Source organism: Peromyscus eremicus, chromosome 7 (assembly GCF_949786415.1).
Source record: "Peromyscus eremicus chromosome 7, PerEre_H2_v1, whole genome shotgun sequence".
In the NCBI taxonomy this organism is placed as follows: Eukaryota; Metazoa; Chordata; class Mammalia; order Rodentia; family Cricetidae; genus Peromyscus; species Peromyscus eremicus.
The window spans coordinates 61,187,115-61,201,217 of record NC_081422.1 but is presented as its reverse complement, the minus strand read 5'-3'; the positions used below and the strand labels follow the sequence as shown (position 1 = coordinate 61,201,217).

The 14,103-nt window shown below is 43.8% G+C and overlaps 1 protein-coding gene and 1 long non-coding RNA gene across 4 annotated transcripts in view; one reads left to right on the top strand and one right to left on the bottom strand.

The window, feature by feature from the left end:
• Window positions 1-1,974: 1,974 nt before the first annotated feature.
• LOC131915145 (uncharacterized) lies at window positions 1,975-4,493 on the bottom strand. The gene is made up of 2 exons (XR_009380273.1): window positions 3,167-4,493; window positions 1,975-2,031 (listed from the first exon to the last, which is right to left on the bottom strand). It is a non-coding gene; the product is annotated as an uncharacterized LOC131915145 (long non-coding RNA).
• Window positions 3,705-14,103, top strand: part of Usp3 (ubiquitin specific peptidase 3) — a 75,676-nt gene continuing 65,277 nt past the window's right edge. The window contains exons 1-2 of one of the 3 annotated variants that reach the window (XM_059268160.1): window positions 4,739-5,260; window positions 6,888-6,992. Coding sequence is in view for 1 of the 3 variants with exons in the window: in XM_059268158.1 (XP_059124141.1) it covers window positions 3,984-4,074 (91 nt within the window). In the remaining 2 variants the exon portion in view is untranslated. Of the gene's footprint in view, window positions 4,075-4,738; window positions 5,261-5,835; window positions 6,119-6,887; window positions 6,993-14,103 lie in introns of those variants that run through there. The other 2 variants (XM_059268159.1, XM_059268158.1) reach the window with 2 other exon arrangements.

The following is a 14,103-nucleotide window of genomic DNA, read 5'->3' as shown; positions in this document are numbered from 1 at the left end:
ACCGACAATAAGATTTAAGACACTGCTCCTGCAGATGTGGAAGCCAGTGGAGAATTTTGAGCAGGAAGGTGATACAAAAAGGATGAATGGAAAGTCATGGAGACGGTGACCTCACGTGACCCCCAATGGTAAAGTGAGGGTAGGCTAACTGGAGCCCATAGGTACCCAGCCCACCCTAGCCCACTCTATCCTGGGAAGTGCTACAGGGACTGAGCACAGGGTCATGCAATGCAGACTACCTGATACGGTCTCTTCTCCTCATCACTCTTCTTGTAGTCAGTCACTTAACAGTTAGGGAAGGCCTGCTGTGGACAGAGGGTTGGCTGTATTCCAAGAATTAGCAATACTAGCAAGGGCTGTGTTTTCAGAAGGGGGAGGATTACAGATAGACAAGCTAGGGCATCCAGATAAAGGCCTAGGAAAACGGGGCTCAGTGATGGAAGAGTTCTCAGCGGCTGCCCTCTCCCAGCCTAACAATACTTCCTAGTCTCCAGTGGTCTGACTTTGGTGTTCCAAGGAGGCTTTGCTTCTAGAAAGATTACTACGGTTAATAATTAAACCAGTATGTTCTGTATTTCCAGGGAGCCTTGCCTCAGCAGGGATAGTTAAACCTAGTTTTCCCCAGGACCCAATCAATCTTGATAATTGGTACTTGAGGGCCACAGACTCAAAACGTCACAAATCTAATGTTTTAGGAAGGTCTCAGACCTTTTTCCTGACCATCGTGTCCATGTAACTAGACCTTTCCCTTCCTTCATTTACTCTCTTCCCAATGCATATGCACGCTTTTTATAAAGATAGCGCTGTACAATATGTACACTTTAAGGCCCGCCCCTTCTGGTGGGTTTTAAACTGAAGCTCTCTTTGCATGCACCTTTTCAGGCAGCTAGGAAGTATATCCCGGCAGCTGCCAAGCATAGCAGAGCCTGTGTGGTTGGGGGGGGGGGGACGACTGGAGACTGGCACATCACCTTCAGGGTGCTGGTATGTAAGCCTTTGGTGTTCTTTGGTGCCAAAGGGATGCCAGCCAAGAAGAAGAAGCGAACATTGTATTAAAAGCAGCTGCAGAAGCCAGTGGCTTGAAAAGGCAGATTTCCTAGTGTGCCCTGTGGTCTTCCCGAATTTGACACATTTACTCACTGTGGTTTTGTTTTAGTTTTCTGCGATAACTTTCAAAGACACAGGAAAAATCCAGTTTTAGGGTTATTAGTGAAAGCCCCTCTGCCCAGTTCCTTTGGATTGCCTGTGAGAATTTGTCCTCTGAGGGACAACTGTCATCAGGGGTGACTAAATTAGGGCTTCAGCTCCAAGAGTTGTTTTTTTTTTTTTAACTCTGACTGAGAGAAGCACTAATAAAAACTGTAACGTAGTTTCTTTAGCACTTTTACAGATTACAAGGTACTTTTCACATTCCTTTGAAAATTATAAAATGAGAACTGAATGCTAATTTAGTTATCATTTTCTGAGATTCATGATATCTACTCCAGGTTGATTGAGCCCAAGGATCTTGCAGACCCAACCTTTCCTCAATCATCCAGGGAAACTTAGGTATTGGCCACCATCCAGGTTCTAAAGATTTTGTTAGAAATAAAGCAGGAAACCAGACAGACTTGTTTGCTACCCTTATAGACCTCCAAGGGGAAGACAGACATTAAACAAATAATTACATACAAGAAGCATGTTTTTAAAAGGCACGGTAGGGGCAGTCAAGGGCATGACACCCTGGGAGGTAACCTGCGGCTCGGGCAGGGGCAGGAAAGGCCTCTGGTTGGAGGTAGGAAGTGATGTTTAAATTGAGGTCTAGGGGATTAGAATTAATTTCTCAGAGGTTGAGAAGAACATGGCATTAAATACTAGTATCTGAAAGACAGCATGGGAAAGGCTGTGGATGCTGAATGAGGGTGAGCGTCCAGAAAGACACAGAGAACACTGCTTGAGCCAGACTTTTCAGATCAATAGGTGGAGGAGACTGCATAGGGGTCAGATATTGTTTACTCTTCTCTCTCTTCCCAAGGAAGCAGCCTTCACCTGCTGTTTAAAAAAAGAAGAAAGCCGGGCGGTGGTGGCGCACGCCTTTAATCCCAGCACTCGGGAGGCAGAGCCAGGCGGATCTCTGTGAGTTCGAGGCCAGCCTGGTCTACCAAGTGAGTTCCAGGAGAGGCACAAAGCTACACAGAGAAACCCTGTCTCGAAAAACCAAAAAAAAAAAACCCAAAAAAAATAAAAAAAGAAGAAAAACAAACTATCTGTTAATTACTACAGGGTAGGAATTTGCACAGATAAGTATTGTTTTCTCAGTGGGTAGGAGAGGAAAAGGACTTGAGAGAACTAGCTCAGGTTTACCATCAAGTAGCCAGCGGAGCTAACCTCTGAATACACGCTAGGCAGCCCACAGCTCCTCATCGTCAAAGCCAGTCCAAGCCTTGTTTTTAACAGCAATATTATACAGCTTGGGGAATTGGTAAAGGAGCTTTGAGGAATTTGAAATACTACCGTGGGCAGAAAGTGCTCTAGGTGAATGGCCACAACAGGCAGAAGGCTGCTGAGTGGCTTCAGAGGGTCCTAGAGGCATGTGCTTTGGGGAGGTTCCCTGAGCTAACTAACCACTATCCGGCCCAGCCGGTTAATCATTTCCTGACCTTTGTTTTTCCAGCCTGAAGGATTGCCACATCGTCTTTCCTCTCCCTTGCTTGCCTTCCGCCATGAGGCTCCTTCACCAGGTAAAACAAAACAAAACAAACAAAAAAACAACCCCAACTTTAGAGGCTAGGTTTGTGAGAGCCCCAGACATTCTCAAGGCCCAGACAGGGAGGTCACAGGCTTTCTCCCTCTAGAAATTTGTCCTCTCCTCTCTACCTCTTTCTAAAGACAGATCTGGAGTTGGGGTCCAATCCGCGCAAAGTAGATTATGCTCTGTTTCACTGGCAGTAAAAAGGTACCGTAGCAGCAGCGTAGGAGGGTGTTTTAAGGCTTAAACAAGGTATGGTATGCAAAATGCCTGGCTGGGAGACAGTGGTGGTGGGAGTCTAACACACGCTGCCTCCTTTTATATCACCTGGTAACCCAGACCTTGTACAGCAAACTAGATTGTTATTTCATTCAACTTGGAGAGGTATAGGTATGAAATAGGTACGAGATAACAGTGAGTCATAATGGCAGGGCTTACACCCAGGTACCCCGGCTGTCCTGCGGGGCCCAGCCATGCAGCATCCAGGTGACGCGCTCAGGCCAGAGTTCAGAACTCAGAATGGTTCCGGACCGCACCCGCTACAGGGAGACCATGAAAAGTCAGGACTGTTCTGGGGCCCCTGCAGCCGGCTGGGCCACCGAGGGCCACTCCCACAAAGTCCCCTAGCCTGTTTCTTCCTGTGTAAAATGCGGCTTCAATGCTTGTCCGTCCGTACGACTGTTTTTCATTTTCCGCACACTTTGCAATGTGGCCACATACTCTCTTTCCAAGCCTCGCTGTAGTAGTCAGATTCACTGCAGTAGACGCAGCAGTCCCGACCGGTCTGCCCAGACTGAGTACCCACGTTTGCTGGGGTCCCAAGAAGCTGCGGCGGCCGCTGCTCGGGGCGGTCTGAGTTGAGAAAGTCACTTCACAACAGCCGGGTGGGACTCTACTCCAGCGGAACGTAAGAGCCAAGGCCCCGCCCCCCGCCCGCCGCCTAGCGCGGGGGCGGGGCCATATCTGGGGGCGTAACCAGTAGGGTGGGCGGGGCCAGCTAGAGAAGGCGGAAGCTTACTGTCTCCGGGCGGCGGCAGAACCAGGAGTCCAGATTTCCACGTTCTCCGGAGCGGGGCGCCGGGAGACGGCGTGTGGCAAAACCCGGCGCCCGGAAGCCCTTGCTTTCTTTGACGCAAAGGCTCGGGACGAAGCAGCCGCCGTCTGCCCAGCGCCGGGCTAGGAGCGACCCCAGACGGAGCCTCCGAAGTCCCTCCGCCCCACAGCCTCGGCCGTCCCCGCCGCCGTCCTCGTGGCCATGGAGTGTCCGCACCTCAGCTCCAGCGTCTGCATCGCCCCGGACTCAGCCAAGTTCCCCAACGGCTCCCCGTCGTCCTGGTGCTGCAGCGGTGAGTGCGGCCCCGGGGCTGGCCGGCCGCGCACCCGAGGTCCCGGCTCTGGCCCGGGCCTTGCCGTCGAAGGGCCGCGGGCGGGTGGCGCGCGGCCCCGGGGGAGGCTGCGGGGAGCGGGCCGGTCGCGCGGGGCGAAGGGACGCGGGGCGGCGGGCGCGGCGGCGGCGGCTCCTTTGTTTCGTGCGGCCCGACGGCCGGGCCGGCTGAGGAGAGGCCCGCGGGGGCCTGAGGCGAGCGCGCAGCGGTGGGATGACGCGGCGGCCCGCACCCCACGGCTCCGCGAACAGAAGGGCTGGCCCCGCGTGTGGCGGGTCCGAGCTCGCTGTCCCCCGTGGGCCGGACAGGAAAAGCGCCGCTCTGCGGTCGCAGCTTTGTCTGGACTGCCGGGCGCGCGGGCCCCTTCGGGCTGCGCTTCCTCCCCGTTCCCACAGGCTCCTGCCCCCCCCCCCCCCCCCGCCCCCGTGGTCCCCGAGCCGACTGCGCTGGGGGCGGTTGATCTCCGAGTCTTGCCTCAGCCTGGGAGGGTGAAGTTTGAACACAGGCTGCGGGCTCCGAAAGCTCGGGAGAAGGCAGCCAACAGCTGCTCTGGAGGGGCGGCTCGAGTTTTTTTTTTTTTGTTTTTTTTTTTGCCTTTCGAAGATTGTTCCGAGACGGTCTTTCGGTTTAGTTCAGGATTGCTTTGGGAACAAGCACACGCGAGTGCGTGTGTGTAAGACACTTCTTAGATTTATGTTATGCTTATGGTTTGCTTAAGCGTTAACTCCTTCTGCCCCCTCGGAAGCCCGGTGCCCTCTCATTGTCTGCCGGGACTTAAGGTCGGACCGGCCACCTCGCTTTGATTACTTCCTGGTAGGGCCCTGGTGCCGACGCTGGTCTTTGTTTATGAGCTTTAAGATCACTGGCAGCTTGGGCTGTAGTGTAAAATGTGACTAGTGTACAAGAAATCAAGTTCATTTGGAATGCTGGAAGACGGTGGTACGGTCCAGCAGAGTGGTTTCTTCTCCTGGGTTGGCTTGGAGCTGGGAAGGTAGTTTAGAGAGTGCTTTAATACTTTTGACAGGTTACTTCTTCAAAGGTGATTATGTTCTTGAAGCAACATACATACGGAGTGGCACAAAGAAAGCCCGTCCTCCAGGATAAGGATTAGAAGTAACTGCAGTTTTCCGGAGCTCCAAGACTGGTGGTACCTTGCTTACCTTTGTAAAGTCAGGTGTCCTTTTCTGCATGAAGACTTTAAAAATTAACCAGTTAATTGGTTTCACCGAGCAGTATTGCAGTTCCTTTGGTTTGCTAGACTGGGTCTCTGTTATTGCCCAGGGTGACCTAGAATTTGTAATTTTTCTGCCACAGCCCTTGGAGTGCTGGGATTATAAGCATGTGCTGCCATGCTTGGTTAGTATTGCAGTTCTTTGTGGGAATGCAGGAACTTGTGTAAATGGGCCCTACCTGTAAATATGTCTTTAACAGTGAGTCTTGAGCATGGGACATCACAAAGTTGTATCACACATAGACTGGTGGTCTGTTAGCTAATTAGCTATAGCTGTGGGGCTATAGCAGAATTTTCCTCAAGAGAGATTTCACACACACGCACACGCACACATGACCACTAAGAAAAGCATACACTTCACAAGGAATGGGGCACTTCCTCTTGTTCATCTGTGGACAGTACAGGGAATCAGAGGTGGGTGCATCAGCACAACCTGTTTCTTTTCTTTTCTTTTTTTCTGTGTAAAATCACATCAAACTTAGAAATGGCTTCATTGTGCACATCTAAAAAAAGACAAGAATTATGCAAGTTGCAGATATCCTGTTGTGAGTCAGTCTTGCCTCGTCAGTCAGGGAGTCCACTTGACTGGGGGAAAGAGATGCAGCAAATGAAGTTTCTCCCGAGGAATTCAGCGCATTAAAATAGAGCATAACCGAGAGGTTTGTGCTGACAACAGGAACGAATTAGTAATGGAAGGGTGATTTCTGTCCCAGGCAGAGGGTGGCATCTTTACAACGAGCAGCAAATGGTTGCCTCTGACCCTGCTTTGGAAGGGTGAGTCTAATCACCTGCATTTGTAGGACCAATAAAGCTAGTTTCACAACTCTGTGGGTGTTTTCTTCTGTCCAACCCCATTTCATGTGGGCCTCCCATTTTAACCTTTTGTCATCCCTTCACTGGTAGAGTCGAGTGTTACTGTATTAAGCTTGATCTTGTTCTTGCCTGCCTGTAGTTTCAGTAATTAAATGATTGGTAAATCTGTAATCCCTTAACTAACTCTTCATCTTGGAGTGTTATGTATTCTGAATTTTGTTTTTCTTCAACACTCCAGAATTTGTTTGTTTTTGGTAGGAGATTAGGAGGATAGCCAGTGTGTTGAAGTAATGCTCGGGCTGGTACTGAGTCTGATTATACTCTTACTGAGGAGGGAGAAAATCCCTGTTTTGGCACCTGGACAATAAAAGTAATGTCCCTGTCTTATTTTCATTGGGAGCTTGCAGTTATACCCCAGTGATAAAGCCAAGCAGATTGCAAAAGACCAAGGGCCCAGACTCTAGCGAGCAGCACCTGCTTGAACCAGCACTTCCATTTCCTTATGTCATCTGGAAAAAGAGCAGTGCTTTGCATTTACTTCACAAGTCTCTGTTAAGATGAGTGTGCGTGTGTGTGTGTGTGTGTGTGTGTGTGTGTGTGTGCGCGCGCGCGCGCGCGCGCGCGCGCGTGTGCGCGCGGGCACACCCTCATGCATGTGAAAAGTTTGAGAAACTGATCTTTTATTGTGTCTAATTTATGGTATCACTGACTCTAACATTTTTATAAATAGGACTCTGAAAATGAAATGTCTAAAGCCCACTAAATGGAGCCCAAACAGATTGGCTTTATGATGAATTGTTTTACAAGGAGATACAGAACTCAGCAAGATTAGGGGGTAAGGAGTAATGATACTTCAGAACTAACCTGAGCTTTTTAGCCATGGAAGGCACTGTGTTATGTAATTGTATGTTACAATACTTCATACAACTTTTTGTTTGCAAGACCCCATTATAGTCTCAACATTTTTTAGAACCCAGGTTATTTGTGTGGCTTTTATCTATTAATATCACCATATTAGAAATTAAAATTAAAACTGTAAATATTTATTTACTTATTTAATTAACAATAAGAGGCCTAATACTTTTTATCAGAAATGATAGTTTTTTAATTAATTATTTATTTATTTGGTTTTTTGAGACAGGGTTTCTCTGTGTAGCTTTACGCCTTTCCTGGAACTCGCTTTGTAGAACAAGCTAGCCTCGAACTCACAGAGATTCGCCTACCTCTGCCTCCGGGAGTGCTGGGATTAAAGGCGTGTGCCACCACCTCCAGGCCTCAGAAATGACAGTTTATGCAAAAAAAAAAATCATAACAAAAATTGAACAGGAAGACTAGTTTCTTTTTCTTTTTCTCTCTTTTTGCTTTTTTGAGATAGCGGTTCTCTGTATAGCTTTGGAGCCTGTCCTGGATCTCACTCTGTAGACCAGGCTGGCCTGGAACTCATAGAGATCCACCTGCCTCTGCCTCCGGGAGTGCTGGGATTAAAGGCATGCACCACCACTGCCCGGCCAAAGAGTAGTTTCTTAAGTTTTTATGTTTTTGTAATTTTATCTTACTGGAAGACAGCCGGGTTCTCACATCTGCTTCTGCATGCAGTCTCTTGAGATATCACACTTCCCGTACTATCTAGAAAACTTTACTTTGTACTCTTGAGAGAGCAAAAGGAAACATTAAAGTGATAGAGTAATATTTCTTCCTTTCTTTTTATCATCTGTCTATCTATCTATCTATCTATCTATCTATCTATCTATCTATCTATCTATCTTAATGTCATCCATGAAAATACTTTTGACCTTTTGGATCCATTGAAAAGGGATCCCTGAAGTCTTAAGGTTCAAGATCCTACTTTGAGATCTCATAGGTAAAATGGTTAGGGACACCTGCTCTTATCAAACTCACATTACAAAATTAGAGAATTTCATGAGGCTGGCAAATAGGTATCTATTTGTACAGACTTGGAGTTTAAAGTACATGGAGTCTAGTGGTCCCTTGCATTCAAAGAGGTTAGTCTAATCTAGTTGGAAAGTCAGGAAGCTCTTTGATTAGAAGATAAATCCATGTAGTGGTTTAAGTTAAATGTTGAAAATAGCAATCTCCTAATAAGGTAAAAACTGATTTATGCCTAATTGTGGCTAAGAGCATTCTAGTTGTAAATTACGAAAGTTTAAATGAAAACTGGGCCAGTCTCTTAAGCCTTGTGTTATGTGCCCATACCAGATGTTATTTTCAGAAGCTAGAGGCTTGCAAATTCCTTATTTTTGTAGGTGGAAAGTTTAACCAGTGACAAAAGACAGGGATAAAACATGAAGTACTTGCCATGTGGTGGTGGTAGATCTCTATGAGTTCAAGGCCAGCTTGATCTACAGAGCAAGTTCCTGGATAGCCAGGACTACACAGAGAAATCCTGTCTCAAAAAACCAAAACCAAACCAACCAAACAAACCCAACAACAAAAACATGAAGTGCTTTAAAAAAATTAAAAAGAAAAGAAAAGAAAAGAAAGAAAGGTACTCTAAACATAACTGTTTTAATATGAGGAAAGTCAAGTACCTGGGTTTTAGGTTTTTAAAGTACTGTTGATTTGGAGCTGTTCTTGTAAAAGTCATGAGAATTCTCCCTTCAAAGAGTTGAGGGAGCTCTAAATTTCCAGTACACCCCACCCCTATATCACACTATTAAAAAAAAAAAAAAAAAGGAGTGATTGGTTTGATCTGCAGTTTGTGTTTGGAAGGGTTATTGGAGATAAACCTTTCTATTTTATTTATTTATTTATTTATTTATTTATTTATTTATTTATTTATGGTTGTTTGAGACAGGGTTTCTCTGTATAGCTTTGCGCCTTTTCCTGGAACTCACTTGGTAGCCCAGGCTGGCCTCGAACTCACAGAGATCCGCCTGGCTCTGCCTCCCGAGTGCTGGGATTAAAGGCGTGCGCCACCAACGCCCGGCTTCTATTTTATTTTTTTAAAAGTCCTTTTAGTAGGCTCAGGTGCTGACTGGTCCTTTGTCCATAGTAATACATTTGTAATGGATTGATCAGTTTGTGGTAAAGGTGTGAAGTCACCTTGATGGATTGATGGGTTATTTTGTATCCTATTTCTCTCAGCCTACTTTAAAGAAGACTAGTTTGAGCCGGGCGGTGGTATCGCATGCCTTTAATCCCAGCACTCGGGAGGCAGAGCCAGGCGGATCTTTGTGAGTTCGAGGCCAGCCTGGGCTACCAAGTGAGTTCCAGGAAAGGCGCAAAGCTACATAGAGAAACCCTGTTTTGAAAAACCAAAAAAAAAAAAAAAAAAAAAGACTAGTTCGTCCCTTGAACCGAATTTTCTAAAAAGGATCAGTAATTTAGTTCATGAGGTTGAATACATTCACTACTTTTAAGTAGCATTCTGTGTTGTGTTTACTAAATATCTACTGCCGTGGTATACTCAGTAAATACTTGCTTGATGAAGTTTTCTCATGTAGATTATGAAATGATCTCTAGCTTCATGTTGAGAATAAATGTAGATGAAAGCATTCCCCGGAATGCTTTCCATAGCCTTCCCTCCCAGTATGTTAGCTGGTAAGCTGAGCTAGATTGTAACCAATTGGCCGTTTATGACCTTGTTAACACAAGAATTTGTAGTCTTCTGACAACATGGACATATAGATCGGTAGATGGAAATGCTAGTTGTAATGAGTAGGGTCATTTAAATTAGTGGGTAGGTGATAGATATTCTTTATACTGATTTTGAAGATTAGTATTTGAACTTTGTGTACTTGTGTGTTTTCTGAAGAATTAAACTATCTTTTAGTACTATTTGTAAAGCCCAAGTTAAATGGAGTTGTCTTAGTAGTCATGTTGGCAGTGTTCTTCCCCACTCCAACCCCAGAACCTTAAGCAGCCCCAACCTGTTCCCACAACCTCTAAGTGATTGATGTAGATGTGAAAGCCCTGGACCTGACCATGTGCTCTGTGTGTTTGACCAGGCTGAAGCTAAAGGGTATGAGCCAGGCCTGTTTCTGTTGTGATCAGAGAGTATTTAAGCACTATACTGAGTGTATAAAGAACATTCTGCATGGCCTAAGCAGAGGGAAAGGATGGGCTGAGTGGGGAAATAGAACTTTTTGTTTTTCTGGAATTCATTTACCCTCAAGATAATTATAATTCTTTACATTGATACCATTAACAGTAAGATTTTATAACATTCTACTTTTTCCTCATTGAAATTTATTTATGTGCGTGCGTGCGTGTGTGTTTGAAGCACTGGAGATTAGAAGATAACTTTCAAGAGTTGTTCCTCTCCGCAACGATCTAAGGTCATCAGGCTTGGTAGCATGTGCCTTTACCGGCTGAACCGATTGCAGGCCTTCTCATTGGAATTTATGCAGTTTTCTGCTGTACTGGAATATGAAGATTTGTTTGTGCTCTTTCAAACTAGATTTAGAGACGCTAACAACTTTATAGTATTTGGAGCAAAAAATGAGTAGTTAATAGCTAAGTGAGGAATTTAAATTCCTGTTTTAAAATTTGAGTCTTCTTCTATCAGGGAATCATTTACATGTGGATTTTTCCTTAATGTATTTTTTTTTCCTTTTTGAGGTCTTCCTTCTTGTTCAATATATATTTCCGTTGAAAAAAACAGTCTTTGATTAAACTGTAGTTTCAAACTTCTATAAATGTTTTTGTTCAGCCTGGGCTTGAGAAGGGATTTAGTAGGCAGCTTTACAGCGGAGAATATGTGCTGTACAGTCTGTCAGTGTTTGGTTTATTCATATCCTTTTCAGATAGGAGAGCAAATGCTGGAGGTGTTTTCATAGCACTTTCCTGGACAGATGGCTGAGGAGGAAGTGCTTTGACAGAGTCTCAGTGGGGGCTGGTACTGGGAGGGTATGCTTGGGATGGATCTTACTGTGATTGACAGTTGAGAATGCTGAGAATAGTATCAACCACGGTAACAGCTTGCTCATCTTACCTGGATTTGTCTTGTGCCAAGACCTCTCAAGATGCTCTGAGATTTTTATATAACAGTCTGTTTTGGGAATGTAGGTAAGAATAGATACCATTGGGGCTCAAAAGGTATTGACCAAAAAGCTGTTCATTGCAGTCTTCTCTTGAAATCTATGGCAATTGTTGAATGAACTTTGGCTTAGAAACTTGTAAATATAAACCATCTTTTTAACTACTGTGAGTCTGTAGATATTATTATCTATAGTAATTCCACATGTTTTCTCATCTATTAGTTTTACTAAGTAGGAGGAGAACTGAGAATAACATAAAGTAACTTCAAAGCAGCTTGCTAGCATTTAATCCTGACTAATTTAATTAACTACTCATCCTTGTAGTTTTTCCTGATTTATAGATTGTGAAACTGAGACAAAGGTTAGGAGTTGCTTAAGATGCTCTGGGGTATTAAAGATAGCTCAAAGCTTAAACTCAACCACTCAGACTTTTAACTTGTCCTTGTGAGAGTGAGGTCTTTATTTTGTCATTTAGAAACTTAATGCTTAGTAATTTAAGGGACTTAAAAGGCTTGGAAACATGCTTGGAAGGTTTTTGATATGAGAATGTTTTAAATTCCACATCTTAAAAATCATTTTAAAATTTGGCTATTTGACTTCCATGATCCAATTAATTGATTAAAGTGCTAGCAAATAGACATGTAGAATTGGCTGTATAAATGGGGAGAAAATGGCCTCAAAAATCAGCCTCACTATGCTCAGCTCTTTTTTTTTTTTTGTGGGCTGAAATTCACTACGTAGACATAACAGCCCCCTCAATATAGGTGCAATAAAAATTGTAGTAAGCTTTTGGGTGTTTAAAAAAATGTGTTTCAGTTCAATCCCCTTCCTCTCACTGGTTTCATTTTATTTCTAGTACAGGAGGTTTGGGGGAGGGGGAAGGGGTTGTGCCCTTTAGAACAGGGAGAGATTTCTGAAGCTATGGAATTTTACTTTTGCCTCTGGGAATTCAGAGGTTATCACAAATCTGATAATAGGCAACCTGTTGATTATACATTTAGTTATAGTTTAAGATTTTCAAGGTGTATTTTCTATAAAAGTTAATTACAGTCTTTAGATTGCAGGTCTTAAGACAGATTTCCCTCATGTGAGATACACTGAGATCGATCTCTCTCTCTCTCTCTCTCTCTCTCTCTCTCTCTCTCTCTCTCTCTCTCTCTCTCTGTGTGTGTGTGTGTGTGTGTGTGTGTGTGTGTGTGTGTGTTTACAAATGCATAAAACCCAGGTAAGCTCAGGAGGGCAGTTTCAGATTTTGAAAACTACTGTTGAAATTTAACGTGGACATTACAAAATTGAATTTGCTCTTGTCCTAAGTGGTTGTGTTAGCTGGATACTTCACAATAAATTGTAGCTAACTTAAGGTTCATTGAGAAGGGACTTGGGTGTTTGTTTTTAAGATAAACCAGTGCATATCTTGTAAAAGGATAGTATGGCCAACTGGATTTTATCTACTTTAGGACTGAGTAGCTCCGTCAGTGATGTGGTTTCCATTCTTGAGTAGATACTGTATCTTGTTTTTTCTTTGTTGCAGCTGGGTTGAAGATAGCCTTCCCAGTAGAAATCTGCTTCCCTGTTTATCTTTGACCTGCCCTCCAGACTGACTTGGGAATGTTCTTACTGTCTAATCCTCAAGAGGAGGCTGCTGTATTCCTGTAGACTTCATAGAGCTAGTTGTAAGATAGTACACTGGTGAGCTTCTTTTAAGTCTTTGTTCTTGATGACTAACCAGAAGATTCCTTTGTGACTTCTTTACTGATTTTTTGAGATAATATCTCAGTCTGGCCTTGATCTGTGACGGTTCTCCTACCTCAGCCTCCCAAGTAGCTAGAATTATATGTGTGAGCCATCATGCCTGGCTGGAATTTTAATACTTTGATAAGTTTTGAAGAGCAAAGTAAATTTTCTAGGAAACAAATTTCTATGATGAAATGTTTCATGTAGTCATAGACATGTTACAAAAATGTTTTAATATACTAGGTATTTATAAAAGAACTATATAGGGGGGGTTGGGGATTTAGCTCAGTGGTAGAGCGCTTGCTAGGCAAGGCCCTGGGTTCGGTCCTCAGCTCTGGCCAAAAAAAAAAAAAAACCAACAAAAAACAAAAAACAAACAACAACAACTATATAGGAAGCTGGAGAAATGGCTCTGTGGTTGGGAGTATTGGCTGCTCTTCCAGGGGATCTGGGTTTGATTCCAGCACCCACATGGCAGCTCACAACTGTCTGTTAACTCCTTCCAGGGAATGTGACCCCCTTTTCTGACCTTACCAGGCACCAGGCATGCACATGATGCACAGACATACAGACAGGCAAAACACCTATACACATGAAATGAAAATAGATTTTTAAAAAAAAAACTATTATGTGGAGACCATAGATCAACATTATTGTTGATAAAAGAATTTTAAATTTTACTTTGAGGTAGTAAAATTTCAATTTAGTTGAAATTTGATTTAATTCAAATTAAGTCTTCATGTGGGTTATTCTGGCTGCTAACAGTGAGCTATATTAGTATTTTTTTTTATTTTACTTTATTTTTTTTAGAGCTGAGGACTGAACCCAGGGCCTTGTGCTTGCTAGGCAAGCGCTCTAACACTGAGCTAAATCCCCAACCCCTCAATATTTTTTTAAAAAGGAAATTGTAATATAACTAACAGATCAAGCCTCACCTGATGTGTGTACAGTAGCTACCCAAGTTTGATATTTGTTATGAGAAGTTAGTCCTAAGGGCTTAAATTCATGGTTTTCATTTATTGATTTTTAGTATTTTTGTTTGATTGTTTTAGAGCCTCATTTAAAAATAGTTTTTCGGTCTTAAAAGTATTTAATAGGTATATATATATTTGGGAGATGGTCAAATTTGAAATTGTATCTTTCATTATAAAAAAAAAAAATCCGACTTTTGCCTGGGCTGTGGTTAATCCCAGCATGTTGGGGGACTGGAGA